This window comes from Psilocybe cubensis, chromosome 13 (genome assembly GCF_017499595.1).
Source record: "Psilocybe cubensis strain MGC-MH-2018 chromosome 13, whole genome shotgun sequence".
In the NCBI taxonomy this organism is placed as follows: Eukaryota; Fungi; Basidiomycota; class Agaricomycetes; order Agaricales; family Agrocybaceae; genus Psilocybe; species Psilocybe cubensis.
In genome coordinates this window covers 2,037,932-2,065,643 of record NC_063011.1, presented here as the reverse complement: position 1 = coordinate 2,065,643, position 27,712 = coordinate 2,037,932, and the positions used below count along the sequence as shown (strand labels likewise).

At 46.3% G+C, this 27,712-nt stretch overlaps 7 protein-coding genes across 7 annotated transcripts; 6 read left to right on the top strand and 1 right to left on the bottom strand.

Moving 5' to 3' along the window:
* Positions 1-9: 9 nt before the first annotated feature.
* On the top strand, positions 10-920 carry JR316_0013350 (uncharacterized protein; the record flags this gene model as incomplete). Its single annotated transcript, XM_047898959.1, has 5 exons — positions 10-180; positions 239-369; positions 419-509; positions 562-659; positions 755-920. The coding sequence occupies 5 exons, from the start codon at positions 10-12 to the stop codon at positions 918-920; spliced, it is 657 nt and encodes a 218-aa protein (XP_047742507.1).
* Positions 921-2,715: 1,795 nt separating this feature from the next.
* On the top strand, positions 2,716-3,915 carry JR316_0013349 (uncharacterized protein; the record flags this gene model as incomplete). Its single annotated transcript, XM_047898958.1, has 3 exons — positions 2,716-2,857; positions 2,911-3,160; positions 3,210-3,915. The coding sequence occupies 3 exons, from the start codon at positions 2,716-2,718 to the stop codon at positions 3,913-3,915; spliced, it is 1,098 nt and encodes a 365-aa protein (XP_047742506.1).
* A 440-nt stretch (positions 3,916-4,355) lies between these two features.
* Positions 4,356-5,788, bottom strand: JR316_0013348 (putative 1,4-beta-D-glucan cellobiohydrolase B; the record flags this gene model as incomplete). Its single annotated transcript, XM_047898957.1, has 2 exons — positions 4,356-5,123; positions 5,177-5,788. 2 exons carry the CDS (start codon positions 5,786-5,788, stop codon positions 4,356-4,358), a joined length of 1,380 nt encoding a protein of 459 aa, XP_047742505.1.
* A 2,860-nt stretch (positions 5,789-8,648) lies between these two features.
* On the top strand, positions 8,649-12,181 carry JR316_0013347 (putative histidinol-phosphatase; the record flags this gene model as incomplete). The annotated part of the gene is made up of 15 exons (XM_047898956.1): positions 8,649-8,839; positions 8,911-8,937; positions 8,989-9,066; positions 9,117-9,194; positions 9,256-9,340; positions 9,405-9,527; positions 9,606-9,829; positions 9,885-9,919; positions 9,976-10,037; positions 10,093-10,285; positions 10,344-10,401; positions 10,471-10,597; positions 11,134-11,292; positions 11,345-11,884; positions 11,951-12,181. 15 exons carry the CDS (start codon positions 8,649-8,651, stop codon positions 12,179-12,181), a joined length of 2,211 nt encoding a protein of 736 aa, XP_047742504.1.
* Positions 12,182-15,481: 3,300 nt separating this feature from the next.
* On the top strand, positions 15,482-19,230 carry JR316_0013346 (Importin-alpha re-exporter; the record flags this gene model as incomplete). The annotated part of the gene is made up of 15 exons (XM_047898955.1): positions 15,482-15,685; positions 15,743-15,913; positions 15,970-16,374; positions 16,433-16,495; positions 16,563-16,679; positions 16,742-17,155; positions 17,212-17,358; positions 17,412-17,545; positions 17,606-17,721; positions 17,776-17,932; positions 17,987-18,078; positions 18,139-18,445; positions 18,499-18,678; positions 18,737-18,880; positions 18,933-19,230. The coding sequence occupies 15 exons, from the start codon at positions 15,482-15,484 to the stop codon at positions 19,228-19,230; spliced, it is 2,949 nt and encodes a 982-aa protein (XP_047742503.1).
* A 2,550-nt stretch (positions 19,231-21,780) lies between these two features.
* Positions 21,781-22,277, top strand: JR316_0013345 (uncharacterized protein; the record flags this gene model as incomplete). The annotated part of the gene is made up of 2 exons (XM_047898954.1): positions 21,781-21,817; positions 21,871-22,277. 2 exons carry the CDS (start codon positions 21,781-21,783, stop codon positions 22,275-22,277), a joined length of 444 nt encoding a protein of 147 aa, XP_047742502.1.
* Positions 22,278-25,623: 3,346 nt separating this feature from the next.
* Positions 25,624-27,315, top strand: JR316_0013344 (Exoglucanase 1; the record flags this gene model as incomplete). The annotated part of the gene is made up of 3 exons (XM_047898953.1): positions 25,624-26,238; positions 26,299-27,173; positions 27,228-27,315. The coding sequence occupies 3 exons, from the start codon at positions 25,624-25,626 to the stop codon at positions 27,313-27,315; spliced, it is 1,578 nt and encodes a 525-aa protein (XP_047742501.1).
* Between the last annotated feature and the right edge of the window lie 397 nt (positions 27,316-27,712).

Below are 27,712 nucleotides of genomic sequence, written 5' to 3'. Positions count from 1 at the left end.
TAGACCAAAATGGTTCTAAACAACTCTCTTTTATTTGTTCTTGCCTGTGCAGTTAGCTTCGCTGCTGCGGCCTCTTTCAACAACACCGTCTATATCATCTCAAATGCAGAGACCCCGTCGCTGCACCTGCCTGGATTGACCCCCGTTGGCTTTGAGAGATCGAGAAATTGCTTGCCGGCTGTAAGTATACTATGTTACTCCAGTCTATGATGTACATTGAACCGTTGATTCTGTACAGCTCCTAGCACCGTTGAATATTGGGCTTATTGCTACCTGCGCCTTTGACAAAGACTCTGGGTTGTGTCCAGAGACCATCGAGACTATCACTCCTACGGCGCAGACTCTGGGTCTGAATATTACTACTACATGGTAATTCTTTTGAACCACTGCCACGTTCCGATGCTCATGAAGTAATTAGTGGGGCGGGCGAGGAAGCAGACGATGACTGCCTGCACGACCTTATCCGAAAGTTTGGAAAAACTAGCACACAATCCATCTTGATTGTTTGGGTACGTGATTAGCCAATTCCATTCGAATGTTATCGAGTTTTCGCCCTCTCAGGACATCCTCGACCTCGACAGTTTATTTGAAAACCTGGACATCGATGATAGCACAGAAGATGACAATGACGATGATGACGACGACGACGATACCCCTCAGTGAGACATTTTTCTCTTTACGGTGATCCTTCGTCGCGATATTGATTTCTTTGGCCTCCGTTTAAAGTTTCGATCTTCTCTCCACCATCGTCAAGAACAAGGTTACCAGCGTCACCTCTCAAGGATGCTCTGGACTCGATGGGCAAGCACCCGGGTCATTCAGGCGTTCTCTCAAGTCTACCAGACGCTATTCCAAAAGAAACCAAAGGAAGCGAGGAATTTCTTCTCGCATCGTTGGAAGACAAGTCTAAAATGACTTGATTAGCTCCACATCAACCCCGAACTATGTATTGACAAAACCTTATTTGTCGTCCACTCTTTACCGTTTTCTCTTTCTCACCACATCGTCGCTTGGAATTTTCGTTCAATTGTTTGCTCGTCATATCTCATTATATATCGAGCTTTTGTTCTTTTCGTTACATTTTGTACTTCGTGCTTACTCTCCTGTGTTCAGAAAATCAAGGATAACTCCATAATCTGTATTACCCATCAGAACAATATGTATCGTTAAATGACAGGTGTTACAAGGTCAAGCTGAACTAGCTCGGAGTGTTCTCATCCCTTCATCGCTCAACCTTCAATTATTGGGCGAACGAAAATGAAAATGGTGGTAGGAAGAAGAGTAACCCCGACAGCCACACCCATAGCAATCTTGATTGCTAGAGATTCTTGCAATATGACGTACGTCAGGATAGATACGATAAGGGTGACTATTCCGGCGTAGAATGTGATCAACCCTAATCATGATTGTCTGAATACTAGACCTTGGATATCTGGAGTAGTAATGATAATACTCACAGTGATACAACATCATCCTCCATGCGGGGCTCGCGCCGAACTTGATGAGTAAGTTGTCTTGATTTGTTACAAGTTTTCCTGTTCCTAGGCCAAAACCCTCTAGATTGTCAGAGTTGCATGACGCTCTAAATCCAATTTCACCCAGGTTATCGATGAGTATGAAAGAGCTTATGGTTGCGCTGATGTTAAGGAATAGGGCCATGTAGCACATTCCTAAGATAAAGCCTTTCCAGCCCCCACTGGTATTGATGTCTGGATTGAAAGTCGAATCTGTCTTGAAAAACACGAGCAGCTGAGCAGCAGCAGCAGCGAGAAGACCTGACTATAGTTGTGGGGTATAAACATCCCATCACAAATGTGAACAGACGAATAAAAACTCACAACAACTGCCCCGCTCTGACATGTCCATTGCCAACCTTCTCTTGCGGCCTTGACGGTCTCGGGAAGCTCGTCTGCCAGAAAATGATGAGCAAAATGAATTATTCACCATGATTTGAAGATAAAAAGCTCCAGACTTACATTTCAGTTTTGAAGCAGGATTGGACTTAAACACGTTACATCCCTTCCAGCAGGCTGTCAAAAATAATCCATTTAGCCATGTTCGCTATGTCAGGCGTATTTCTTACAAACTGTAGGTTCAGGAGCTACGATGGAAACATTTTAGATTATCCAAGATGAAAATCAAAGGAACATACTCTGAATGGTATCTAAATAGGTTGGTTTTCATGAGCCTTAAAGGCTGGCGATATTTCATGCACGTACTGTAGCTTTCCGTCTTAGTAGCGTGAGGCGTCGAGTGAACGCCGGTTGGCGCCAATTGCATTCCTAGGAAACGTACTTAGAACTTCAGTGGTGCAGTTCGTAGCAGAATTTTACATTAACTGACCCTGTGTAGACATAATACTGCTCTCGTAGTAATTAGTGTCTAGTCCATGAAAAGAGGAGGTTCAGGTTGTAATATATATGGGTATGTTCGCAAAAGCGGAATAGGGAGGCCTACCTGACATTTCATTCATTGCAATGCAATACCAGTGAGAGATTGGACGAAAGTGAAAGTAAGAGTTTGAAAGGCCATTTTCCATGAGGCCCTACACATGGCATTATGGGATGGAAGAGTGATCGCAAAGAAATAATAAGTTCAACTTGATGTGACAAGATCTTATCTTATCTTATTTTGTCATGTTTTATCGAGTCGTGGCCGCGTATTGTGCTGAGTTCCGGGTGCAAATGGCCTTGAACTCGTTCCACCAAACGCCTCATGCCCCCGCGCTCAAATTTGGCTTCCAAAGGCTCATTTGGTCCCCCGAATGATAGCGCAACATATAGGGATTTACTTCTCTTTGAAGAAAGGCTCAAAACAAATGCAGCCAATCTCCAGCGGCGCAAAAAGCGCTACCAGCGTACGTCCGTTTGTATTCAAAAGGCCTGACAATCTCATCACTTCGACATCCAGTGTTTCTGTTTCAACTTCTCACAGTCATAGCAATTCTTCTGTGCGAAGTGATCTTACCACCTCATATATCCATTCTCGCCATACCATTGAAGATAGTTTTGCAACGCCTTTTGCCAGAAATATATACGCCTGAAACCGACGTCACTGTACATCCGTACTTTTCAACTGGCCTTCTATTTGTGAGTGTCACCACTCTTGTGCTGTTCTTCGCCAGCGGCATGTATTCAGAGAAGATTGCATATGCAAACAAGTGAGCATTATACTCATCTCTGTCTTCGCTACGAACTCACTCCGAAAAGATATGTTCCTCACGCCAATCGAGCCCTTCGTTCGTTTAACATGTATCTGAATGTCCGCAAACCTCCATTGGGTTCAAAGTTCTACTGGAACCCTCTTACGTTCTTTTTTCCTCGTCCTGAAGAAAGCACGTCCGTCGTTTCTACCACCACCTCTCGATCGTCCTCTCCAACCCCTGTCAATCGACAGAGATCTCCATCTACAACAAGACCTTTACACACTATACCCCCGGCTACAAATCCTCGTGGAGAGTTGATATTTTCTTCTCGAGTCGATAAAAACTTTCGTGATTCATATGAACGCTACCGAAGCACATTTGAGAGGCGACGGGAAGAAAAGGCATACGCCGAGAGACGGAAAACCTGGTACGGGAAGTTGATGTTTTGGGACCGACCACCAACCCCTACGTCCGCTGGGACAAGCCCGGGGCCTTTGCCACCATCGCGAACTGCGTCCAATGCCTCCTCCAGAGGGAGAATTTCAAGAAGTGGCACCCCTCCAACGACCCCGAGTAATATGAGTGGTGGTGGTGGGGGTAGTGGTGGCATCGTGATGAAGCAAAGAGATCGGAGTGGATCTCCCATGAGGCGTCTTTCTCCCCCTAGGGAGAGGGGACTGCGGAGAGACCGCGAGTCCATGGCAGAAGCCGATATGAGGACTACGGTCCTCGAGAAGACCGTCGTCAGCCAAACAGGACATTCACCTTAGACGCATAGTTTGGCTCGGCTTGTAATAGTATCCCCGCATTCACGTTAATATCCGTATTTGCTGTTAATTTTAATATCGTCTAGATTGCTGAACATCGAGACGAAGTCGAGTACACATGCCCCAATGGATGGAAGATTTTATAATCAAACACGTTAAAATATCAGGGGAGCTTTGTTTTTTGAATCTTATTGGTCATATATTGATAAAAAATAGCACCTCGAAGCCCTATGATCTACCGGCGCCGCCTCTTGTGGATCTCTGGTCAGCATATTAGTGATTCGTTCTGCAGCTGCACTCAAGATCCGACATGCTTTTCATCAAATCATCATACATCTGGCACGTAAAATTTGCTTTTAGCGACTATTAGCTTACTAGCTTGATACAAATATGTATACATGCTACTAGCGTATCCAGATCCAATGAAGAACTTATTTTCGCCATTAAGCCGTACCTGAATAGGTCGTTCCAATATCGCCAAATTTGATGTTGGAGTAGATGACCTGGGCGCTGGCCGCAGAAGATTCAACGTCGGTCGGCTTTCCGGAAGAGGTCGAGCATGTGCCACGAGCAATACCTGGCTTCGATGCGTCGGCATCGGTAGGATAGTTGCTGTCAAGCCAGAGCATGTTGGCGGTGTGGTCATCCCAAACACTGAGTACGAGGACCATGCCGTTGGCCATCGACTTGGAGATGCCCGCCATACCACCGTGCTTGCTGAAGCTGTCGGTATCGCCGAACGCGGCCTTGGCGTCATTGCAGAACTGTTGGGTGATGGAATCGTAGCTCGACGACATTCCTGGTACGTTGACTTTGGAGTTCTGGATGATCTTGCCGTTCTGGACGTACAGGCGGCGAATCTCTTTCAGCGTTCCAGAAGCGGTTCCGGAGTCGGTGATGAACTGCGTGACTACGGTGAACTTGGAGTTGGTGTTGACCTTGAGCCCTGGACCGTAGAAGGACTTGTCGCCCATACGGAAAGAATTGAAATCGCAGCCATCGGGATCGCAGATGCTGCCGTATCGGTCGGATTCTCCGCCACAGGCACTGCCGCTGCAGCGCGAAGACTGTGTCCCGTCGCATGGGTGAGGGGTGTACGCAGCAGAAATGGAGTTGGCTTCCCAGACGTCCATCTCGTTGCAGCAGGAGCCATAGTTGCCCGTTCCGGCGTTGGCATCGTTAGCAGATGGCTTCCATCCTTCCGCGTTGGCCTTTTGGATGATGGTCAGCACCTGATACGAGTCATGACAAATCGACGACTGACCTCTCCGTTGATGAACTTGATGTCTCTTGGGCACTGCGAATCGCAATATCCAGTGCCGTACTTGGCGCCAGCCTTGTTGGTGGAGAATCTTGCCATTCCACCGTCTTCGTCCATAGCCGAGAAATAGAGAGCTCCGTTCAGGCCACAGGGCAACTTGGAGAGATCGACGTCGAAAGTGAACTCTTGGTTAAGAAGTTTGAACATCTGGTATTTGGTGTCGCTGGCCATAAGGTACACTCGGGATCCTATGTTCTTGCCGTTGCTGTTGTTGGTGATGAACTTCAGAGTCAAAGCATTGCCGCTTGTCGTGATCCCATATGTTCCAAAATAGTCGGCGCCATCGAGGGCGCAATTAGCAGCGCAGCTTTTGTTATCAGAGCAGAGGCTGCTATCCCAGGTGTTTCCTGTGTAGCAATTGGTGTACCCGCTTTTGGTGTGGACCCAGCGCCAATTAGCGTCGAGGACGACGCTGCCAGCAGTGTTAGTGCAGCCGCTCTTCGTGCACTTTTGCCAGCTCAGAGAGGGGTGCGTTTCGGACTGGTACGTGCCTACGAGCTGACCGTGTACCACAGAGATGAGTGCGAAAGCGTAGAGTGCGAGTTTAGGAAACATTGCGAGTCTTTCGTTTTGTTGCTCAAATCCAGAGAGCTTTCCACAAGTTTTATACCCGTCGCATCTCTGAAAATTCCGAAAATATTGCAAAACCTCGAAAAAAAATTTCTATGCGACCTCTGTGTCTTCAATGTGAAAAGGTTGTTTGGGATGCACCTCGGAATAGCAGCGTTGTGCCAGTGTCGAGATGATGTTCTTGGCGCTTTAAATCTTCAATTCAAATCTATCCCACCTGACAGTCTGTCAGAGTCACGGGCATCGAGAAACAAGCGTGGATTCAGAAATATATTGAGCACGTTGTCTATGTCTATTCAGAAGATTCTTCGACCTCTTCCTGAGGCTATAAAAAGATTCTACTCGAGTTCACCCATGGCTAATCTCTTTTACATGACAAACGGCGTTTGTTTGCATGGCACTCTAGAATGGCCATTATTCTTAATATTGTAGGAATAAACCTTGAATAACGGGGGGTTTTTTTAAAAAAATTGTCTGCTAGATATAATCATGAGTACGTTATACATACATCTACCTTAGCTTATTATCTTGAACTCACTACGCTTGCTGTACGAGGTTTTCAAGAAAATCTAAATTTAGAACAGGGTCTTGGCTACGAAACGCCAAGTCCTTTATCATCCAAAATTAGCGGCATATTATCCCAAATTACCCCAATGAAAGTCAATGAATATATAGGACGAATCACTCATGAACACCGAGATCGATCCTATTCTAAGCCATGATGCTCAATCATTGAAACTGGCTTGTCAGAAGACCAAAACAACCACCCTTCTTCATCAATTCGGAACTCAAATTTGTGGACAGTTGACGCGCCGCGACTGGGCCTAGGTGCTGCAATAAGGATGTCAGTAGGACCTTCATATGTCCCTATCAGGTGGTAGATTTTAATCCATTGTACCTAAGCGGCGAGTTCAGAAAATGAAGCGACCATCTCCCCTTTACTCGAGTAGTTGAAGGGTAAGATTCACGAAGATTTTTTCTTGGAGAAAAGCGGTTGTTGAATGATATAAAGTTACTTCCGTATTATTTTATATGGTTGCATGTCCACTCACTAGGGAAAGTTTAGAGGCATTTGGACGGAATTGCTTGCGGCAATAGCCGAGTCGGTTTCTGCTTTCCGAAAGGCCTTTCCCTGTCCGAACAAACCTTTCGATTTAGCTCCACGGGATAACTCTGACAATGATTTGTTCTACATCTTCAATAGCGGCGTCAAGTACCAAACAGTTCAGAATGTACTCCATGGTTTTCATTCCTAACTAAAGGATCGTATCAGCCCAGCATACGCTGGGCCTTCAAGATGGGTCGAGTCTCACCAGTGGCCACGGAGATACCGACAATTCAACTACTTTCGGTAAGTAAAGGCCTACACTGTCACAATGATCGATCACACTACTTTCAGAAGGTGGCGGCCTCGTTGTCTATTGGTGGACACTGTCCGTGCTCCAAAGTTCCTGTCGCCACGCCACATTTTGATTTGTAAAGCTGGCATGTAGGCCGTTCAGTGGACACACCCAACAGGCTTCCATGCGTACACTTGCTACAGGATCGCTTTTTGACTGAGACGTCTGGGAGGTCTGGACGGATTGCAAGAAATAACTACATTACTCTTTCCTCCTGAGAACGGCCCAAATGGGAGTACATCGATCAAAGACAGCCTTCCAGCTTAATCCGACTTCGAACCTTCAAGATTTTCCGAATGTGCGAGGTATGTACATACGTGCTTCTCGTTCCGCTCAGGATGGTTGATTCACCAGTTGCGATGCAAATAAGGAACTTCGACCCCCTTCTCGTTTACTTATGGCAGTCTGCTGGCTCCTATCTTGGACACCCTCGTCACACTCATCCCATATAATGAGCGTACGAGCGGACGTCTTGCATATCTTGGTGCGTTCGACGTAGGAAACGGGTCACCTCGATGCTTTTACGTTGTTGTCTATAATCTTTCACCTGGAGGTTATGATTGTGCGTGTCTTAATATGTATACACCACAGCGGAAAGCTTTAAGCATTAGTGAAGACGATTCCCTGTATCAAAGAAGCACTTTTCTCAAGCATTTCAAGATCAAGCAAGATAGGTAGGTTCTCACTACAATGCCTCTTTTTCGCAAGAATTATTTTTTAAGAATCTATTTGACAAATACTTGCATAACCTACGATTGTGAAAACAGCAGAAAACCCCCTTTCTCACCAAATAGGTCCCCGAATTCTTCGAGTCGTTTGGAGGCTGGGCTGGTATATAAAAAATCATTTTTTCAACCTCGATTACCTCCCCTTAAGTTCCATGAACTGGACCATACCATGGCATTGACAACTGTATCTGCATCTACGTGTATTCAGAGTCCAGAAAGTTTGACTGCCAAATACTATCAGCGAGTGAAGAAGAAGAAATGTCAACATGACAGCTTTAAACTTCTTTCCACATCCGGCGGTTCCATAGAAATACTGTTTCCTTTGAATGCCAATAATGCTGTTCTGGGAATGTACCTTACACATCCGGATAATATACCTTCTACTGAAGGGGTATTGTCGAGCGTAGACCACTAGTAAAATTCACCGCTGCTGGAGGTTTCCTGCCCGGCTGAACGCGGCATGTTCTCGCGGCATGTTCTCATAGAAAACGGCGAGCAACGGAACTGGTTGTTCAACTCTAATGTATGTGAGCTTAATCAAATATCAGAGATACACGAGGAGGTAATAGTCAAGTTGCCGATTGCATCGATTCCGCTAACTTCTGCTTCGGATTGCCCGATGCCTTTGCTATATAAGATATATAGATATATACCCCTGCAAGACTTCACTTCACCCAGATCACGCTCCCGTTTTTCCAGCCTTCAAAAGACGTCATTATGTCTGACGGTAGCGCGTCGTCAACGGTCCAAGGCACTGCAGCCAGCGCTGCGTCTCAGCCACTGCAATCGGAAAAAATAACGTCGCAAAACATTCCACCGAACGAATTTGAAACAGTGGAAAACGATTCGAGGGACGTGGAGCCCATTTTTGACACGGGGAAGGATGCATGGATGACGGTGTGCGGAGCGTAGGTATCTTTGCAGCTGCATGATAAGATTTGAGGCACGACGCCAACTCTAATGACAATTTTACTCACAGGTGGATGATACAGTTTTGTACCTATGGGTATGTACCAGGCCAATTCGGATGTCAACATAGGCTTCATCTCTTCTCAAGCTACGTCTCAGCCTTCGGGGTCTACCAGGATTACTATAGTAGAAATTTCCTGTCCCAAAACACTCCTTCAGAGATTAGGTGAGCGCTGGCTTTCAAACTTGCAATCAAATGCTTATTCCGCCATACAGTTGGATTGGAAGCACTCAACTATTTCTGCAGTATGCAGCCGGAATATTCGTCGGTCGAGCATTTGATGCGGGATACTTGTAGGCGTATTACTCTCCGCGATGTTTGAAATGAGGCACTCATATAGATCCACTCCGACAGTCACCGCATGATTGAGCTAGGCACGTTACTACAAATTTTGTCGATGTGCATGCTATCTTTAGCACGCCAGCATCATTACTACGAGGTGTGTACGTTAATGGCTCCCGATGACCTTCGTCCGAAGTTTACGTACAACATACGGTGTTTAGGTATTTTTAGCACAAGCGCTTGGAATGGGGATAGGGCAGTCGCTCCTTTTCCTTCCGTCTTTGACGATCCTTGGGCACCACTTTAAACGTCGCCGGGCGTTGGCTACCGGAATATCAGTATCGGTAAGCATGGTGCTGCCTGCTTAATACAGGCCATAAGTGTCCACAATTAACGGCGAATGCTATGACCGACTCGAGCAGGGTTCTTCCATTGGAGGAATCGTATGGCCCATCCTGCTGAACCAACTAAGCCAACATACCTCGTTTGCCAATGCCATCCGAACAACTGCAGCTTTGAATGGGTTAATGCTCGTGGCATCATATTTTCTTATGAAAACGAGGCCAATTTTTAACACCTCCGAGCGAACAACACCCAATTTTGGGGTTATTTTCAAAGATGCAGCGTACCTTGTGTCCGTCGCTTCGTGAGTTGACATTTTCTTAATTTGTGTTTTTTGGTGGCCATCTAAGATATCACAGGGCATTCTGCATAAACATCGGTATCTTTTTCCCCTGTATGTCCGGAGGATGCTCATTATGTCTACGTGCATTCTACTCAATGACGGTGAAGATTTCTATCTACAGTTATTCTCCATAGATCTTGGTATCAGCAAAAACCTTTCGTTCTATTCCGTAAGTTTTCAAACTTTGTTCATATCCTATGTCATACTGACAAAACTTTCTGCAGATCGCCATTCTGAATGTTGGAAGTTTTTTCGGGAGGCTGCTACCGAGCTTGCTGGCTGACAGGGTGGGGGTTTACAACATGCTTCTTCCATCGCTCGTCGTCGCTTCAGCGCTAGTGTTCGTATTGTTTGGCGTATCAAACTTTGCTGGAGTCATATTGTTTGGCTTGTTCTATGGGTTCTGGTCTGGCGCATGTAAGGCACCTAAAGTTTGACATATGATGATGGGATTAACTTCAATTGATCCATTCAGACGTCTCGCTCATACCTTCTCTACTTGCACAACTCAGCACACATCCCGGAGAACATGGGTAAGATTCATAAAGATTTGATTAATGACCGTCCGATGTTCGCCTTCTAAGCGATATCATGTTGCCTAGGACTCGTATGGGGACAGCGTTCTCCATCGTTGCCATATCTGTCCTTATTGGGACACCCATTGAGGGCAGTCTGCTTCACACAGATGGCGAGAAACAGGTTTGGCATAGATCTATTATTTTCTGCGGGGTACGTGGACTACAATGTTACCTGAAAATCAGCGCTCTCGCTTACAGTAGCCCTGAAGTGTACTATAATATTCGGGGCAGCTGGTATGGCTATCTCCCGCTTTATTTTTGTTTTCCATGGAAGAGGAGGCGCTAGAAAAGGCTGGGTTTAACGGAAAGTTCCAGCGATTATTTTGTGCCCTTATTTTTACTTAGGGGAACTACACGACTGATTGGCCATTGGCATTGACTTGTTCGATTCTTAGCTCGGTAAAACAAATGTCTTGACAAGAAAAATGTATCATAGTACATATGCCTAAAATTTTACTCTCCTCCCTTTGGCCGAGCTTTTGTTGCGCATGTCGCAGACGCCCATAATGTTTGCGTATCAAAATACGTATCAGATAATTTAAGGGGTAGATAAGATGTGTGGGAACTTATTTTCAAGCCCCGCTTGATTCACGCGAACAGATGATTGCTGTCCTTTCACAAACACCGTCAACGCCGTCGGACCCCTCCTCGGACCCTTGAATTCTCAACTTCTGCACTCAAATTAAGATGCCATACAGCCATCATTCTCACTCTGGCCAATTCTGCAAGCACGCCTCGGGTTTACTAGAAGATGTCGTTCAAGAAGCCATTCGCCAACGGTTCGAAGTTTACGGCCTGACCGAACATGTTCCTCGATATCGGGATGTTGACTTGTATCCTGAAGAGGTGATCGCTTATTCTTTGTCTTGGGCGTCCAAGATCACTCACAATCTCTAAGAAAGATGTGTCACTTGAGACGTTATCCAATCAGTTCAACGATTTCTTGGAAGAAGCGCATCGTCTGAAATCATTATACGCATCCAAACTCACCCTGTTAGTGGGTTTAGAGACAGAGTATATCACAGATTTGGACCTTAGGAATCTGGAAACTCTATTGAAAAATCTGGGGAACCGTGTGGAATACCTCGTTGGGTCCATTCATCACGTCAACGGATTCCCGATCGACTTCGACTATCCTACCTATCAGCGCGCACTTACGAGTTTTACGGACTGTGCAGAGGAAGACCGTCAAGAAGCACTCCTCTTAGCCTATTTCGATGCACAGTACGAACTACTACAGCGCTTCAAGCCCGAAATTGTTGGACATTTCGATTTATGCCGTCTTTACACTCCAACACTTCGATTTATTGATTATCCACGCGTCACCGAAAAGATTGAGCGGAATATTCGTTTTGCCGTGGAATATGGTGCGCTATTCGAAATCAATGCAGCGGCCTTCAGGAAGAACTGGCATACCGCCTATCCTGGGGAAGATATTGTGGAGGCGAGTAGTCGGCTGAGCCTTCATATGGATAAAGTTGATTAATACATCCATCCTTGGCAGATAATCCGCAGCCATGCAGGGCGCTTTGCACTGTCTGATGATAGTCATGGGCCGCACGCTGTCGGACTGAACTACCACCGCCTTCCCGAGTACCTGCACTCTGTAGGCATCTCCGAACTCTGGTACCTCAAAGCCACAGACTTGCCGAATGCTGCCGGGAGATTCATTCACCCCGTCAAACTTGACGAAAAATGGTTAATCCATGATTTTTGGCGTCAAAAATCGTCTTGATGAGGCGGGTGGTTGATTGTACTACTGAGAATGACGCATCGCCAAAGAACACACTTCTTCTGCAAATACTCCAACGGATCACAATATACGTACGCGCCGATGGTCAGTCGGGTTCGGAAGTCTCGACATCGTGACTAATGGCCGCACTGCCCTGCTTTCACCCCCGGTCCATGATTTTCCTTGACGTATTCTGTCATCCGCTCACCTACATTCCGGGATTAAAAAAGGGTTTGCTGACATTGAAAATGCGATGTGATGCCTTGTGATTGGGATCACTGCGTGTTCCGTTTGTCTTCTAGCTCCTGTATATGTTGTATGTATGTTATCACCTAGTCCCTAGATCTTGTATTGATCGTAATTCGGACACGACATTGACATACACGAGGGTCATATTATCACATCCATAATGGTTCGCAAATAATGTCCCCGAAGGTTAAAACGTTAAACGATCTTTCTCGAAAATTAATAGGAGTGAATGTGGCCGTCGGTACAGCCATCTATCGTAGTGGAAGTGAGGTCATTGCCGTAAAACATATGGTTCCGATGAATGGTGCACGTTCTGATCGGGACACCCACAAGTGCATACTATCTATTTCAGTCCTCCTTAGTCGGCCTAAGAAATGAATGACTCGAATTTTGACCTTACTCGTTTCCCGTCATGAGGCTACCAGTCTGGATCTATTTTTGAATTGGCGGGAGGTTCGACATAGGACGCTCTAGCGACATTTGTCAAATTGCAGCCGATGGAAGACAGAGGTTACTGAGTCAAAATATTTTTCTTGGTAAAGAATGCGGCTTTCCAAATGGTAATCTTGGATGACATCTACTTGATTGAATTATATTCCCCCCGGCACAGGGAGACAAACCCTGGAAGCGATGCCATCTCATTATGATAAGTAACTAGAAAAAGTAATTTAACCTCAATTCTTTGTCCCTCGGTTATATCTGTCGTTCGTTCATTCCACCATTCAGATCTCGAAAAAATTAGCGCGATCGATTTTTGCTATTCTCTTTCTGGACTTGGAAGGTATCTGGTGTCCCGACCCTTTGCTGTGTATCTTACCAATTACACCATTCAATCATATTTAAAAAGTGACGGAGTTCCAGAGTCTGCCACAATCCAAACCCACTTCACACTCTCAACTTCACAGTCTTGGAGACTTACCTGTGAAAAGCAGTAAGCAAACACAACCGATTTCATTTGAAAAAGAAATATAACTCACTTTGACTTGTATATCTAGCAGACACTTGAACCATCTGTTTTCTACTATACCGAAATGTGCTGCCGAGAAGTCCACTGCATCCGGTATACTTGTGGCCATGATAACCCCCAATCTGACAGTCGGGTACGCCTCATCTCGGTTCCAAGATCATGTTGTATGACGGAGTCTCAATTTGATCCTTTATAAACCATAGGTCGATTGCGGATCCTCTGCTTGCCGCTACAGCCAACGCCACAACCCCTCATGCTCTCCAAAGACCTGTCCCCAAACCTGTAACCAGTGGTAAGAGGATTCGTGTTTGAAGGCCCATTGACTGAATGCTTACGGATCTTTCTGCATCGCCGGTAGGTTGAAACCAGCGAAAACAGTCGTAACAGGCACATCCCCGACGCAATGCAGCTTTTGTCGAAAGGCGTGAATGATACGTGCTGCGCACGTAGCGCTGAAGGGACCAAGACCTTCGAACTTCAAACTAAGGTCCTCGCTGAAACAGGATTGATTCCAATCTCGGCCCAAGACCCAATTCTAATCTGTGCATCACCACTCCTGCTTTTCTTCTTTCACGCTATAACTGTTGCGGATAACCTAGTGTTTTGATATCTGTATGTCTATTATATGTAAAGCTTTATAAGTGTCTGTAGATTTATCAATGATATAACTTACATCTATTGCCCCTTTATCCTTAGTTTTGGACGTTGGATTATCCATCGAATGCCAACGCCGAAGGTAGGGAAAGATACCCCGGGTCGAGGAGTGCTTTTGTGGCTTCACTTGTTGCACAAGGCGATAATTTGACAACAAGGACCACCATGTTGTGAATGGAAAACTGATGGCGGTGTTATACGACACACAAAAGAACTGCGGAACACCTTTGCACAAGATGTCCACGACGACACATTCCGAAAGCAGGCCCAATGACAGTGACAAGACACCTATCCCAACTCAAACAAAGATCTTTGGATCTCATTATTGTGCTTTGGGCTGGGGAATTGGCATTGTATTTCCGACAACCCACGGATGTTTCGGTGTGATGCTATTTTCTTTTGCGGTTCCGATCAGGTGTATCTCCAACTAGTCGGCTTAGCGCAATTCGAGATTTAAATTGGGAAGGCACAATAAATCATGGAACAGAGCTGTGTAAGGACAAAGAGGCATAAATAATCACTCTATAATCAGAGCAGAGGCAGACAGGAAAGGTAGCTCTTGGTTCAAAGTTGGTAGGTCACAGCCGCCAAGTTGTCTGTTAAGGTTAAAAATGAGGAGTACTCCACATGCCAACTGACAGCGGTTCTTGTCGTAAAAAAGAAATCACATCCTTGTATAAGACGGTGGAGTAGCCACTTTTCCGCAAGATATTCTGACGCGTCCAGATGCGTCCCATGGGCGGGGGGTGGCAACCGAATTAGATAAAAACACATGACACCACACAATCTGTCGACCTTGAAAGCGAAGTAGCATGGGTAAGGTGGTATTGATGCGAGAAAACACAAAGAAGCGAAGAGTCGAAGACAACTAGTGCACAGTCCTAGACCCTGTATTTGGGCTGCCACTGGAATCATTGCCGGGACTGACTGATACATATGAAATGACTCTGGGCGGGGCTGATAAGTCAAGCGAGTGGTAAAAGAGACCATGGGTAGAGCAGTTAGGAGGCATATTGTAAGGAACGAGAGGCGAATGCTGGAATGAAGAGAATTGACATTTTCTGACGGCCAAGGTTGACTGTGAGCTTGCGTGCACCCCATTTGGATAAACCAAACTCTGAATGGCCATATTGAAAGGAGGAAGTTGGCAGAGATTAAAAGATTTTCCGGCGAGTCTGTCATAGGATGGACGGCGGTAAGTAGAAGTGTGAGTGGTCAATGAATAAAATGGTTGCAAGTTGAAAACCTGAAACGCTGGCGCGCGCGACCAGGTTGGTTGGATGGATCACGTGACTGTTCCTTAGGCGCGTCGAAAGATACGAAGAAATCTGTTTCGTAAAAAATCAAGGCTCTTTCTTTGCATTCATCCTAACGACTTCACGATACTCTACATATTCACGCGCACACTGTATACAACTCCATAACTTGCTACTATGGCCGATATCTCGACCCTCCTACTCGCATCTCTTAATCCCGATACTCGAAAGCAAGCAGAACAAAGCCTCGCGTCTTTGAGCACTCAACAAGGATTCCTGACCCATCTTCTCAGTTTGGTGCTGGATATTACAAAGGATCGTGCTGTAAGACTGTCTGGGAGTATCTACCTCAAAAATATCACCAAACTTAGATGGGAGGAGGTACGTTGATCTTACAACTCATGCCACCATAGTCCTCATGCCACCTGATCGATCTAGGATGTGCAGCCATTGGCCGAACAAGATAAGACAGCTTTGCGAGCAGAACTGGTACCAGCTATGCTGGCGCTGTCTGCTCCTGCCGATAAAGCAATACGTGCCCAGGTTGCAGAATCTGTCTCTTTGATCGCCGAGCTAGATTTTCCAGTCAAATGGGAAAACTTAATCGACGTACGTCAATTCGAATTGAATCCAGAATCGTTGATAAATAATCTCATTTCTTTCAGCAACTCGTGTCGTCTCTTTCAGCAACCGACTACAATGTAAATGTCGGCGTCCTTCAGACTGCACACTCTATCTTTCAGCCCTGGAGAGCCCATGTCAGATCAGACGAATTGTTCACGGAAATCAACTTCGTTCTATCCAAGTTTATGGAACCTTTCCTGCAGCTTTTCAGGCAAACTGCGTCGCTTCTCTTATCCAATCCTAGTCCAAATCCAGCTCTGACAAGCCCGAAATCCAACTACGAAGTATTGGCGCAAGCTATGGTTCTTTTGATCGATATTTACTATGATTTCACATGTCAAGACCTTCCACCCGCTATTGAAGATACTCACGAAGAGTTCTTTGGTCCTGGAACAGGCTGGTTCCAGAACTTTTTACTCTGGGATCCTGTGGAATTGAGGGGTGACGTATGTTTTCTTTTCAGTTATCTATCCTCTCCTCCTTTCTTTAACTTCTTTCGTAAAGTCAGATGACACTACTGCCTCTCTAACATCTCAAATCAAAACAGGGATTTTGGAAATCGCCGAAGTAAGCACAAGAATGTTTTTTTTCTCTTTCACACTTCCTTATGAGGGGCCTCATTCCTTTAAAATAGCTCTTCATCAAATTATACCCAGAGCAGCTGCAAAAGACGTCCTCCGTGGAGAATTTGGTACAAGGTGTATGGACACTAGTGGGCTCGAATAAGTTACCAGGTGTGGCAGATGATGCGGTGCGTCTATATCTTTTGGTTTGATAAACGTAAAGTTAACTGAGTTCCTTGGACAATTATAGTTAGTGTCCCAATCATTGAGATTCCTTTCCACTGCCATTCGCTCTGGCTATTACAAGACTCTATTTTCTGCTCGAGACACCATTCATTCTCTTGTCCAGGGTGTCGTTGTCCCAAATGTTGCACTTCGAGAACACGACGTCGAACAATTCGAGGACGACCCTCTTGAATTCATTCGCCTCGACCTCGCCGTTTCGGCAACCGGGACCGACCTCGCTACACGTCGACAGGCCGCTGCCGACGTACTTCAAGCATTGGTCGGCAGCGGATACGAGACGGAAGCGACGGACATCGTGGGTTCGTTTATAAACACTGGTTTATCTGAATATGCATCAAACAAAGAGGAAAATTGGAAGGCCAAGGATAGCGCTATCTACTTGCTGACAGCCGTCGCTACACGGGGATCAACTAGCCAGGTAAGTTTCCTTACGCCATGAAATCGAGTGACGCGCTTTAATTTGTCTGTAACCAGCATGGAGTGACATCAACCAACGCTCTAGTGGATGTTGTCAAATTTTTCTCTGACCATGTATTCGAAGACCTTCAAGCTGCATCTGGAACGGTACACCCCATATTACAGGTTGATGCTATTCGGTTCTTGCACACTTTCCGGAATCAGGTACCAGATCCAAAATATACACCGCAGGGCAGACAACTGATGGGATCCTACAGCTGACAAAACCCCAACTCCTTTCCGTCCTGCCTCTCCTTGCTCGCCACCTGGGCTCAGAAAACTACGTCACCTACACCTATGCAGCAATTACAATCGACCGAGTTTTGTCCATCAAGCAAGGAAATCAGATCTTGTGCGTTTGTTATAGTTTACTTCAATCTCCTCCCACTGAATGCCAACGCTTTTGGGATAGGTTCGCACAGGCTGACATTCACGATTCCGCTCTCGAAATGATCAATGCTCTGCTATCGAAGATTGAAGCCGCCCGTACAGCCGAAAAGGTGGCGGAGAACGATCATTTGATGAAATGTGTGTATAGGAACTCAATGTCTTCGTGTAACTAAACTGATCTTGTTTGTAAAGGTGTCATGCGGATAATTGTGACAGCGAGACAAACCTTAATTCCAGGACATGAGGGTATTCTTGCTCGTCTGGTCGCTATCTTGGGCGTTATATCCAAAAATCCCAGCAATCCTTACTTTGATCAATATATCTTTGAGAGCATATCGGGTCTCATGAGGTTGGTCTAATTGTTATTCACGAACTCAGCCTCTTTGTAAAGGTTCGCCTCCAGATTCGTCGTTGCTGGATCGCGGGAGTCATTGCTGAACTTTGAGCAATCCTTGTTTGGCCCCTTCATCATCATCATCGAGCAAGACATTGATCGTACGGAGTTTATTTTTAGTCCCCAATTTATTCATCTCATTTATTCCTTTAATTCAACAGAATACGTTCCTTATGTATTCCAAGTTCTTGCTCAAATGCTAGAGCTGCACCGTGGCAGCCAGATCCCAGTGGCCTACCGAAGTCTCGTCCCATTCCTACTAAAAGTCGAGGTATGGTCACAAAAGGGCAGCATTCCCGGTCTCGTCCGCCTGCTGGTCGCATTCCTCGAACAGGATGGAGACAACTTGTACCAGACAGGCCAGCTCGTTGGCCTTCTGGGTGTCGTGCAGCAACGTTTGATTCCTTCCAAAACAAACGATGTATGGGGTATTGAGCTTCTTCAAGCGGTAGTCGTAAATATCAAACCGTATGTATTGCTTCGATTGTTTCATGGATCGGACCATGCTGACTATCTTGTAGGGTCTGGCTGCAGCAATACATGAGGCCGATCTTCCTATGCCTACTCACTCGCCTGCACGCAAACAAAAATGACTCGTTCTCGTATTTGATGGCCAAGTTCATTCTCTACATTATGGCGGTCAAAGTAGATGAACTTGAACCCGACTACTTCATAAAAGTCATTGAAGAGATCCAACCAAAGTACGTTATTGGCCGATCCACCTTGGATGAACGAAAATTGACATTAATATTTCCTCAGCCTCTGGTCTCAGATTGTGACGACTTTCATAATTCCTCATGCCCCCAAATTCCCCCATAAAGAGCGGAAATTGGCTGCAGTCGGAATCACTCGAATTCTTTGCGAAAGCACCTTTATGCTCCAAGAGCCATCAATCCGCACATGGTAAGGCATGTGCATCTTTAGCCTGAAACTCGACTTATGACAACCTTATCAGGTCTGGCTTGTACTCTGCCCTCGGAAAATTGTTCAGTGAACGTCAGCACCTGGAGACTAAACCGGATGGCGCTGATGACGGAGCTGTCACTGCGATTGACTTTGAGGAGCAAAACGCTGGCTACCAGGCCGCCTATTCACGCCTTGCTGCTTCGGATACTGGCAGGAAGTTTGATCCAGTGGCTTATGTGACCAACCCCCTTCAGTATCTGAACCAAGAGCTCGAGAAGTTGACCGCTAGATATGGCCAACAGGTGCAGATGTTGATAGCTAATGCTGAGGGCGGACGTATTGTTTAATTTCATGTATAGTAAGGATAATGAAGTAAAGATCTTGACGTTGTTGTGACCATCTAGTTATCAGCGTTCCTTGTTACGTGCAGATTGAATTTACGGACAAGATTCTATTACAACATGCAAGGAAATGTATGAAGGGCGTCACGATGGCCTTTACTGTGAAGTTCAGTTCGCTGCCAAAAAGAGTCAGTAGATCAGAGGCAAAGCTAGGTCATGGAATCTCTGAAGGATCCACGGGCCACAATGTGGCTGCTCCGATCGAGAATCACCTTGCCATCATCGTCAAATCGAGAGGGTGAAGAGCAAGGGAAAGGAACAACCATCCAACATCACTGTGCCTTCCATTATGTGCAACGCTTTTCATCTGGCACATGTATGCGCGTTATCTTCGGCGGTAATTGCTGGGCCAGTCGTACGATGTTCAAAAATGATCACCGTCATTCCTTGCTTCCTTTGGTCTTTCTGAGAATCGACAAATGTGGATGACTTGGACGTGTAAAGCTCGGGTGTCACGGCCAAAGCTGATACATTTTACCACATAGAAACGAATGTTAGACTGCTCCAACGTGTTATGTGTCCTCTGAGGATCCCTGGGGATCAGTTTGCGATCGTTGGCGACATCTGCAGATCATGGCGCATCTCAAAGTCAAAAGTACAGCGCCTCCCACAGGTAATGTGTATCCCGGTGTTCGGTTTGAGTCTGCAGAATCTCGTCGCAATCTATCTCGTTCTCCGAGTCATTGTCAAATCGTTGCAATGAGAGAAAAAAGGGTGGTATAGAGGGTCAAAGGTGTAAAAGAGCAAAGTTTGGTGATGCTTGTGTCACAACTCCCACTCTGGCCGACGGGGACTTCGTGGGTTACCCACGCTCACCTTCCTTTTGATTTACTTTTTTTTCCACCATCGTGGTTGAATTTTTGGATTTTTGGGACGCGTCTGGCGCCGACGCGACGCTGTCGTCACTGTCTTTCGGTTCCGTTTCTCTGGCGTGGTTATGTTCAAATTTTTCTACCCTGAACATGTTCCAAGTCGTGCAACCGAAAAATTCATGGAAAGACGAATAATTCGTCAAGCTAGAAGAGCGACAGGGTCCGTTGAGGGGCCAGCATACTGTACAGATGACTCGGGAATTTAGGTGATTTTCCTGAAGATTCAGAAGGGTCGAATGGATCGTCAGACTGAAATTTCCCGTTGTCTCACTTTTCCTAACTTGCCAGTACTGGGTACTCGGTGCTCATGGGCTTCGGGGGTGCTTAGGTGCGAAAGTTCTACTCTCTTCATACAAGTTAGCAATTAAAACCAACAACTTTCTTCAAATCGGATAGGCTAGACTGCATGTTCTTCCTAGGGTAAAATTTTCTGGGGTGTTGTACTGCTTACCTTAACTCTGGTCAGATATCCACGCTCGTTCCTCTGGAATGCCGTTCATTTTTCCTTCTTTGATCGCCCTTCTTCCTCCCCACCCAAAGGAAAAAACGTCTAGTGTTGTCATTAGGCGCTGTATCTCTTCGAACCGAGATTTTCAGGCCACTATCATCCTTCACATTCTCAGGCGATCGATTACTTCTGTTCGGCCGTCATAAACAATCCTGCGCATGAGCGCAAATTGGTTGCACTAAAAATGTTCAACAATTAAAGACGACAATCGTGAGCCTGTGATGTCAACCATTACACTGCGAGCTTCCCTGCCGATTGCTAGTTTTCGCCGCATAAGGTCTGTTTATTCCCAAGGACTTGCTTCAAACTACTACGTTAAGATTTCTTGGCATTTGTATTGACGACTGTGGTACATTTAAACGACGCCGAACTTAATGGGTGAGTGAAAGTACATGTTATTTTGACTTCATGAAATAACTCTTCGTACATCAGGTTTGTGTATAACTGGTAATAAAGAAACGGTATGGGTAATACTAGTACATGGTCTTGATATTGTTCGAAACCGAAAATCTCGCTGGATAGCTCAGCACCAATCTAAATTTACACCTCCAACTCCTTATACGACGCCGAACGAAAACGCCACAATCTTCTACGTCATTGGAAATCATGCTAAGCTTGAGGGAACTCGCTGCCGCTGAAACTTAACAGCAGCATGGTATTGGTATTATATAGCAGCAGCCCCCATTCTACAAGAACAACAAGAAATAAGCAACAAGCATTGAAAAAATATCAAAAGAAATCTCTTACAGGACATGGAACACATCCTCCTCTCGGTCGCGCTGCTGGTTGTTTTGGTTCTCCTTTATTTTGGGGTGGAGAGACAGACATCGTTTTGGAAGGAGCAGGTTGCTCAGCGACGAGATGTTTTCTCGTGGTTGGTGAGTGTGTTTGCTTCGGGTACGCAGGCATAGACTCTCCAAAGTAAGTGACAGTAGACGACATGTTTGTGGTTGGAAAGAAATGCGGAGAGCTGCTGCACTGGTTTATATGTCAGTGGGAGAAAGGCGCAGTATGACGTCAGGAAACCTTAACCCCAATTTAGGTCCGAAATTGATGGATCGTTATCTAGCCTTTCCAGCCATCTCCGCCTCTCAATCACTAACCACGACAACCAGAATGCCAGTCGGAGAGTATTCCTTGAGGCTCCAGAGCGGTATGGATGAATCTTGTACATAGATGCAGGATTTCATGGTGAACAAAATATAGGAATTACGGGAGGCTTCGCACCCCCGACCCCTAATGCCATCTTCACCGTCACCCAACCCCAGAACAGCGATACCCTCAATATCACTGCAGCTATCAGACCGGCCGGAACTCCCAGCCTGCAGGAGATTGCTCCCAAACAAATCAACTCGAAACAGCAACACATTGTTGACCTTGTAGAAGAACTTTATGGTATTCTGAAGACGTTACCCACCGAATCGCCCCCAGGGAGTGAAGATATCTACGGTCTCGATACCAGTATTGCTTTTGGAAGCGCGGACCTCGAGTGGTGTAATGGAGGCCCTCAAGGTTGTGGAGGCGGAACCAGCTCTGTACAGGCCACCGATGAGGAGAAGGCGAAGTTCAAGAGAGCTGTCGACATCGTCCACGAATTGGTAAAGGAGGAGTAATTGTGGTATGGATAAGAGAAATGCAGTATTAGTGTCGCTCTGAAGGATAATGGACTATGTTACAGATCGGATTTCTGGACTTATTTTTGTCTTTTCCGTAATATGTAGTTGCAAGCCAACCTCTCCAAGGTGTTTGAACTGTTCCCCGACATCGGTTCTAATTCGTATCAATGCTGCTCTCTACTTCATTATCATGAATGAATTTCGAAATGGAAATCAAAACATTTCTTCACCTCCTAGGCTCGAGCTTTTTCCGTGCGCACGACTCCCTCGACTATTGTCGATGAGAAGTCGGTAATCGGCATAATAGTCCGCCTTCCAGTGCAAGTGATCAGCCTCCTGGAGAGCTCAATCTATAAATACATTCGGATGATCACAATCCACCTTGCCAACAAGTTACCCCGCAGTTCTCAAACTTTGTTGTAAACTACTCTGTTACTCCAGCCAATTTCTCCGCTGGCATATTTCACAGGAACGGTATAATCCTCGGTAAGAAGAGCGGCTAAGTGCAATCATTTCATTTTGCAAACGTTCACAGGGTACATTGATGTCGAGGGAGCCTTGACTATTATTTCATATGACGCTGGGTGCTCCAGCTGGCGAAGGGCCGTCGGTACAAATGACTGTACTTTGGGTGCGCAGCAATCGAGGCCGATTTCTAAAATATGACCTTCTCGTTGGCTCGTGCGACGCTGGCATTCTGTGGTTATGTATATCAAATCTGACGCAGATAACACTAGTAGTAGAACAGACTTGCGTGCGCTTGGATGCTCCCCGGGGAATCCTGGGGAAATAGCAGTGGCTAGGTTTATCCATGAAATCGAATAAACGTCGAGGGAATGAAAGAACAGTGTTTGCTTGGCGATCTTCGAAACCATTAATAACGATGCGATCTTCATCAAGTTTGAAAACATGGCTCATTCCTATTCTTATTACAACTCACAGCACCTTTCGAGCTCTGATCATCTCCCAAAATATCGACTAGCTCCGCGGAAGACTGACGACCACCGTCACCCGCGTCGAGGCGGAAGGCCGTGAATATCGTACGGATGGACGAATGTGGATATTGTGTACTCACATTCCAGAAAGGTTTAGGAGCAGTTCGCTGTATCTCAGTCGAATGTAATCAACAATGAGAATGGTCAAAATGAGGTGCGCTAAGAGAATAGGTGTTTATGTTGATTTAGTTTCCTTTTTCCACGGCCTACCCGAGGAAGTATTGTATCGAGGTCTCCTGCACACCGCAGGCTGCGATCCATTGTATTGGGTCATAATGACTGGGCGTGCTAAATGGTTGGTCCACATAATACAGTGTGCTGTGAAGATGTGCCGTTGCAACGTGTTGTGGTATCTGTAGTGGTGGTAAGCTATCTAAGCGACGACCCACAGCTTACAGCGAATGCTAGCCTTGATGACCTATGTTACCAGTATACCTATACCGAAATATCCTTCTGCTCAGTAATAGTCGATGTTTTGCCATGTCATCGTATACTTTTAGCGCCTCAGTGGACAGTGTAGGTGTCTCCTTTGTGGTTAAGAGGGTCGTAAATATTGTGTGCCTGTGTTGTAAGACCTCCGAAGACCGACTAAACATTGACGCTCCGTCGCATGCATTTACGGAAGCCGATCGTATGAGAAAAATGGGCGTGTAAATTTCCTCTTGACTAAGGTGTTGAATTTTGCATACCTACCCGTTGTTGACGGGGGTAGTAAAATCGTATTTTGTATTATATTCCTGCCCATTATGTCTTGTCCTTGTTGTAGGTCCACTACCCTCTCCAACATGTTCTGTATATTTAACTTTTAATATAATTCAGTCCGTCATTAAGTCTATTGTCACTACCTTTTTGCTCAGCAAGCTTGACGACTGACTTTACTCAATTTTTCCGAACAGACATTAGATGCCTATGACATAAGGATAGTCACATTCTTCGTTTATTTTTAGCCAGGCGGTTTTGTTGGCAAAAACTACCGAAGAGTGGCCACTTGCACCAGGTGTGATTCAAGCAATCAATCAGCTGGAGATGCTCAGATGAATCGCAAGGATAATATCCGGATATTCAATATCATTTCTATGGTACCGCTGCACGAAGGATTGGCACGAGTAGAACAAAAGGGCTAGTCGTACCAATCTGTGGAAAGTATGTCCAGTAAAAATGGTTTTTAAGTTAGTAATAACTTTTTGAAGTAGTACTGTGTTATGTTTGTGAAACAGCTGGCCTATCGTGTGACGTATGGCGACCGGCATCCAGCTGTCAAGTGCTCAAATTCAGGTCCGTGTTTTGTCGGCGTTCCTTGGTGTTCTGGCTGGAATAAAGTATCTGTCAAGTTTTTCAGCGTCACTCTTAGTGGACCGTCACGCAGATTGACTTGGTATTACAGTTTTTTGTTTCCATAAAAAGTATACTGGAGATGTAGAAGACTGTTTCTCGGTCGACTGGATCAGTGTGACAGTCCGAAATATGATACAGAGAAACTTGACAGATATCCTAATTACTACGCCCTCCAAAACATCATAAAAAATGCCGGCAAAACACGGACGTATTTAACGGCAAGCCGCCGTCGTGTGAATTGCCAATGTACGTGGCGGAGGCCGAAAGATAAAAATAGACACGGCATGTCGGCGGTCCCGAAATAAACTCACGTGCTTTCTTCAAGTTCTAAATATAAACTGCTGCGAAGCATGATCGGAACTACGGTGATAGGAGTTGACTGGCGTTTTGAGTTTACATATGCTTCCATCTCACCACGACCTGTACAGGGCAGCACAGAATACTTACAGGGTCGTCAGACCTTAAGCGCGTTCAAATTTCAACGTTCGACTCTACGCAAGTCGGTTGAGGCTTTCCTCTAAACGGTCTGCCATGCATCTGCTTTGCCTATGTTCCGAGACAAACATGATTCTCGTTTTTGACTTTCCGCATTTACTTCGGCTGCCATTAGAGATTTCTCCGTCTCAGAGAAACCAGTTAGATCTTCCATTATGACCGGTTCTGACAGTCTAATCTAGGTATCACAACAGCTGTGTCTCAGTGACGCTCTACCCTTACTTCGTGGCAATAACACCCTGTTGTTCAGGGGAGTTCAGTAGCATCGTGACCTTTTCAAAGTGGCGTGCGTATTCTACTGTGCTTTGTTGTCCTTTCCGAAGAGATTCCAACCCTGTGTCTCCAACGATATCAGTCTATTTTGTTCCTGCGTTTCTCTGATATCATATTTCAACTATACCGGATATTCGCCGTCTGTTTCTTGTATAAAAGCTACCTCAAATGTTCCAATATCCTCATCAGTTCCACAACTGCACCGGTCTACTACCTTCAGGTTAACAGGCATTCGGAAATCCAAAATGTTCAACAAAGCCGCTCTCGTCGCTTTCTCTCTCATCGCCATGGCATGTGGTCAGCAGGTCGGCACCCTCACCACGGAGACTCACCCAGCTCTCCCCTGGCAAAAGTGCACAACCAGCGGTGGTTGCGTAACTCAGTCTTCCGGTAAGGTCGTCCTCGACTCCAACTGGCGCTGGCTCCACAGCACCAAGGACACCACCAACTGCTACACTGGCAACACCTGGGACGCGACTCTTTGCCCTGATGGTACCACTTGCGCTGCCAACTGCGCTCTCGACGGTGCTGACTACTCTGGAACTTACGGTATCACCACCAGCGGTAACGCCCTTACTCTCAAATTCGTCACCAGCTCTGCCCAGAAGAACATCGGTTCCCGTGTCTACTTGATGGCCAGTGACACCTCTTACCAGATGTTCAAGCTCCTCAACCAGGAGTTCACCTTCGACGTTGACGTTTCCAACCTTCCCTGCGGTCTCAACGGTGCCCTCTACTTCTCTCAAATGGACGCTGATGGTGGTATGGCCAAGTACCCCACAAACAAGGCCGGCGCTAAGTACGGAACTGGATACTGCGACTCTCAGTGCCCCCGTGACATCAAGTTCATTAACGGTGTTGTACGTGCATAATTAATTAGCGACCGTATCTCGTCCAGTCCTCACACTACTATTTTACAGGCCAACTCTGTCGGATGGACTCCTTCCTCCTCTGACGTGAACGCTGGAACCGGTCAATACGGTACCTGCTGTAACGAGATGGATATCTGGGAAGCCAACAACAACGCTGCTGCCTTCACTCCTCACCCATGCACCACTGGTGCTCAATCTCGCTGCGAAGGTGACGCTTGCGGTGGAAGCGACGACCGCTACGGCAGTGTCTGCGACCCCGACGGTTGTGACTTCAACTCCTACCGCATGGGCGCCCCCAACTTCTACGGTCAGGGCAAGACCGTCGACACCACCAAGAAGTTCACCGTTGTCACCCAATTCATCACCGACGACGGTACCGCCAACGGTAACCTCAAGGAGATCCGCCGCATCTACGTCCAGAACGGCCAGGTCATCCAGAACTCCAACGTCAACGTTCCAGGAATGTCCTCCAGCTACAACTCTATCACCGAGCAGTTCTGCGACGACCAGAAGGCTGCTTTCGGCGACACCACCAGCTTCCAGGACAAGGGTGGACTTGCCGGCATTGGCAAGGGTATGGCTACCGGAATGGTTCTCGTCCTCTCCGTTTGGGATGACCACGCGGTCAACATGCTCTGGCTCGACAGTGACTACCCCACCACCGCTGACCCCTCCGCGCCCGGTGTTGCCCGTGGATCCTGCCCCACCACTTCTGGTGTCCCCACTGACATTGAGAGCTCCGAGGCCAACTCTTCCGTCACTTTCTCCAACATCCGCTTCGGTGACATCGGATCGACCTTCTCCGGCAGCTCTTCCACTGGCGGAGGATCCACCAGTGCTCCTGCTGGCACCAGCACCACCAGGCCCGTTGGAACCACCACCACTCCCGCTCCCGCTGCTACCCAGACCAAGTACGGTCAATGGTAAGTAACTTTATCTCATCAGGTCAATTACATAGCTCATCATTTCTTCTACAGCGGTGGCCAAGGCTGGACTGGCCCCACTGCCTGCGCTTCGGGATCTTCTTGCAAGGTCTCCAACCCATACTACAGCCAGTGCCTCTAGATCTTGGGTGAGCGCCCTTGAAAATATGGCAAAGGTCTATGGTAAAAGAGCAGGGCCGCCATTAAATAGTCTTCTATAATGATCTGCAATTTGTAAATATAAAAAATGATAACGACAATTTCTGAGTGGAACACTGGGCGCTTAAGTTTTTGAGATCTCTTTTTGGACAATAAAAGCGAAAGCCATAAATAAATCCATCATTCCACACAGCATTAAAATTATAGTAATACTTTGACGGATTACTGTAATCGAAGAAGCAAAACTTCGACTTTTAGCAGCCAACCTATCCCTTGATGGTCGTCAGTTAGAGCAAGCGCCGTGCCGTAACTTGCTAAATATTCGGGCACTCTTGTACGATATACACAATTTCTGTATCATTGCGAGTGGAGATTGTACA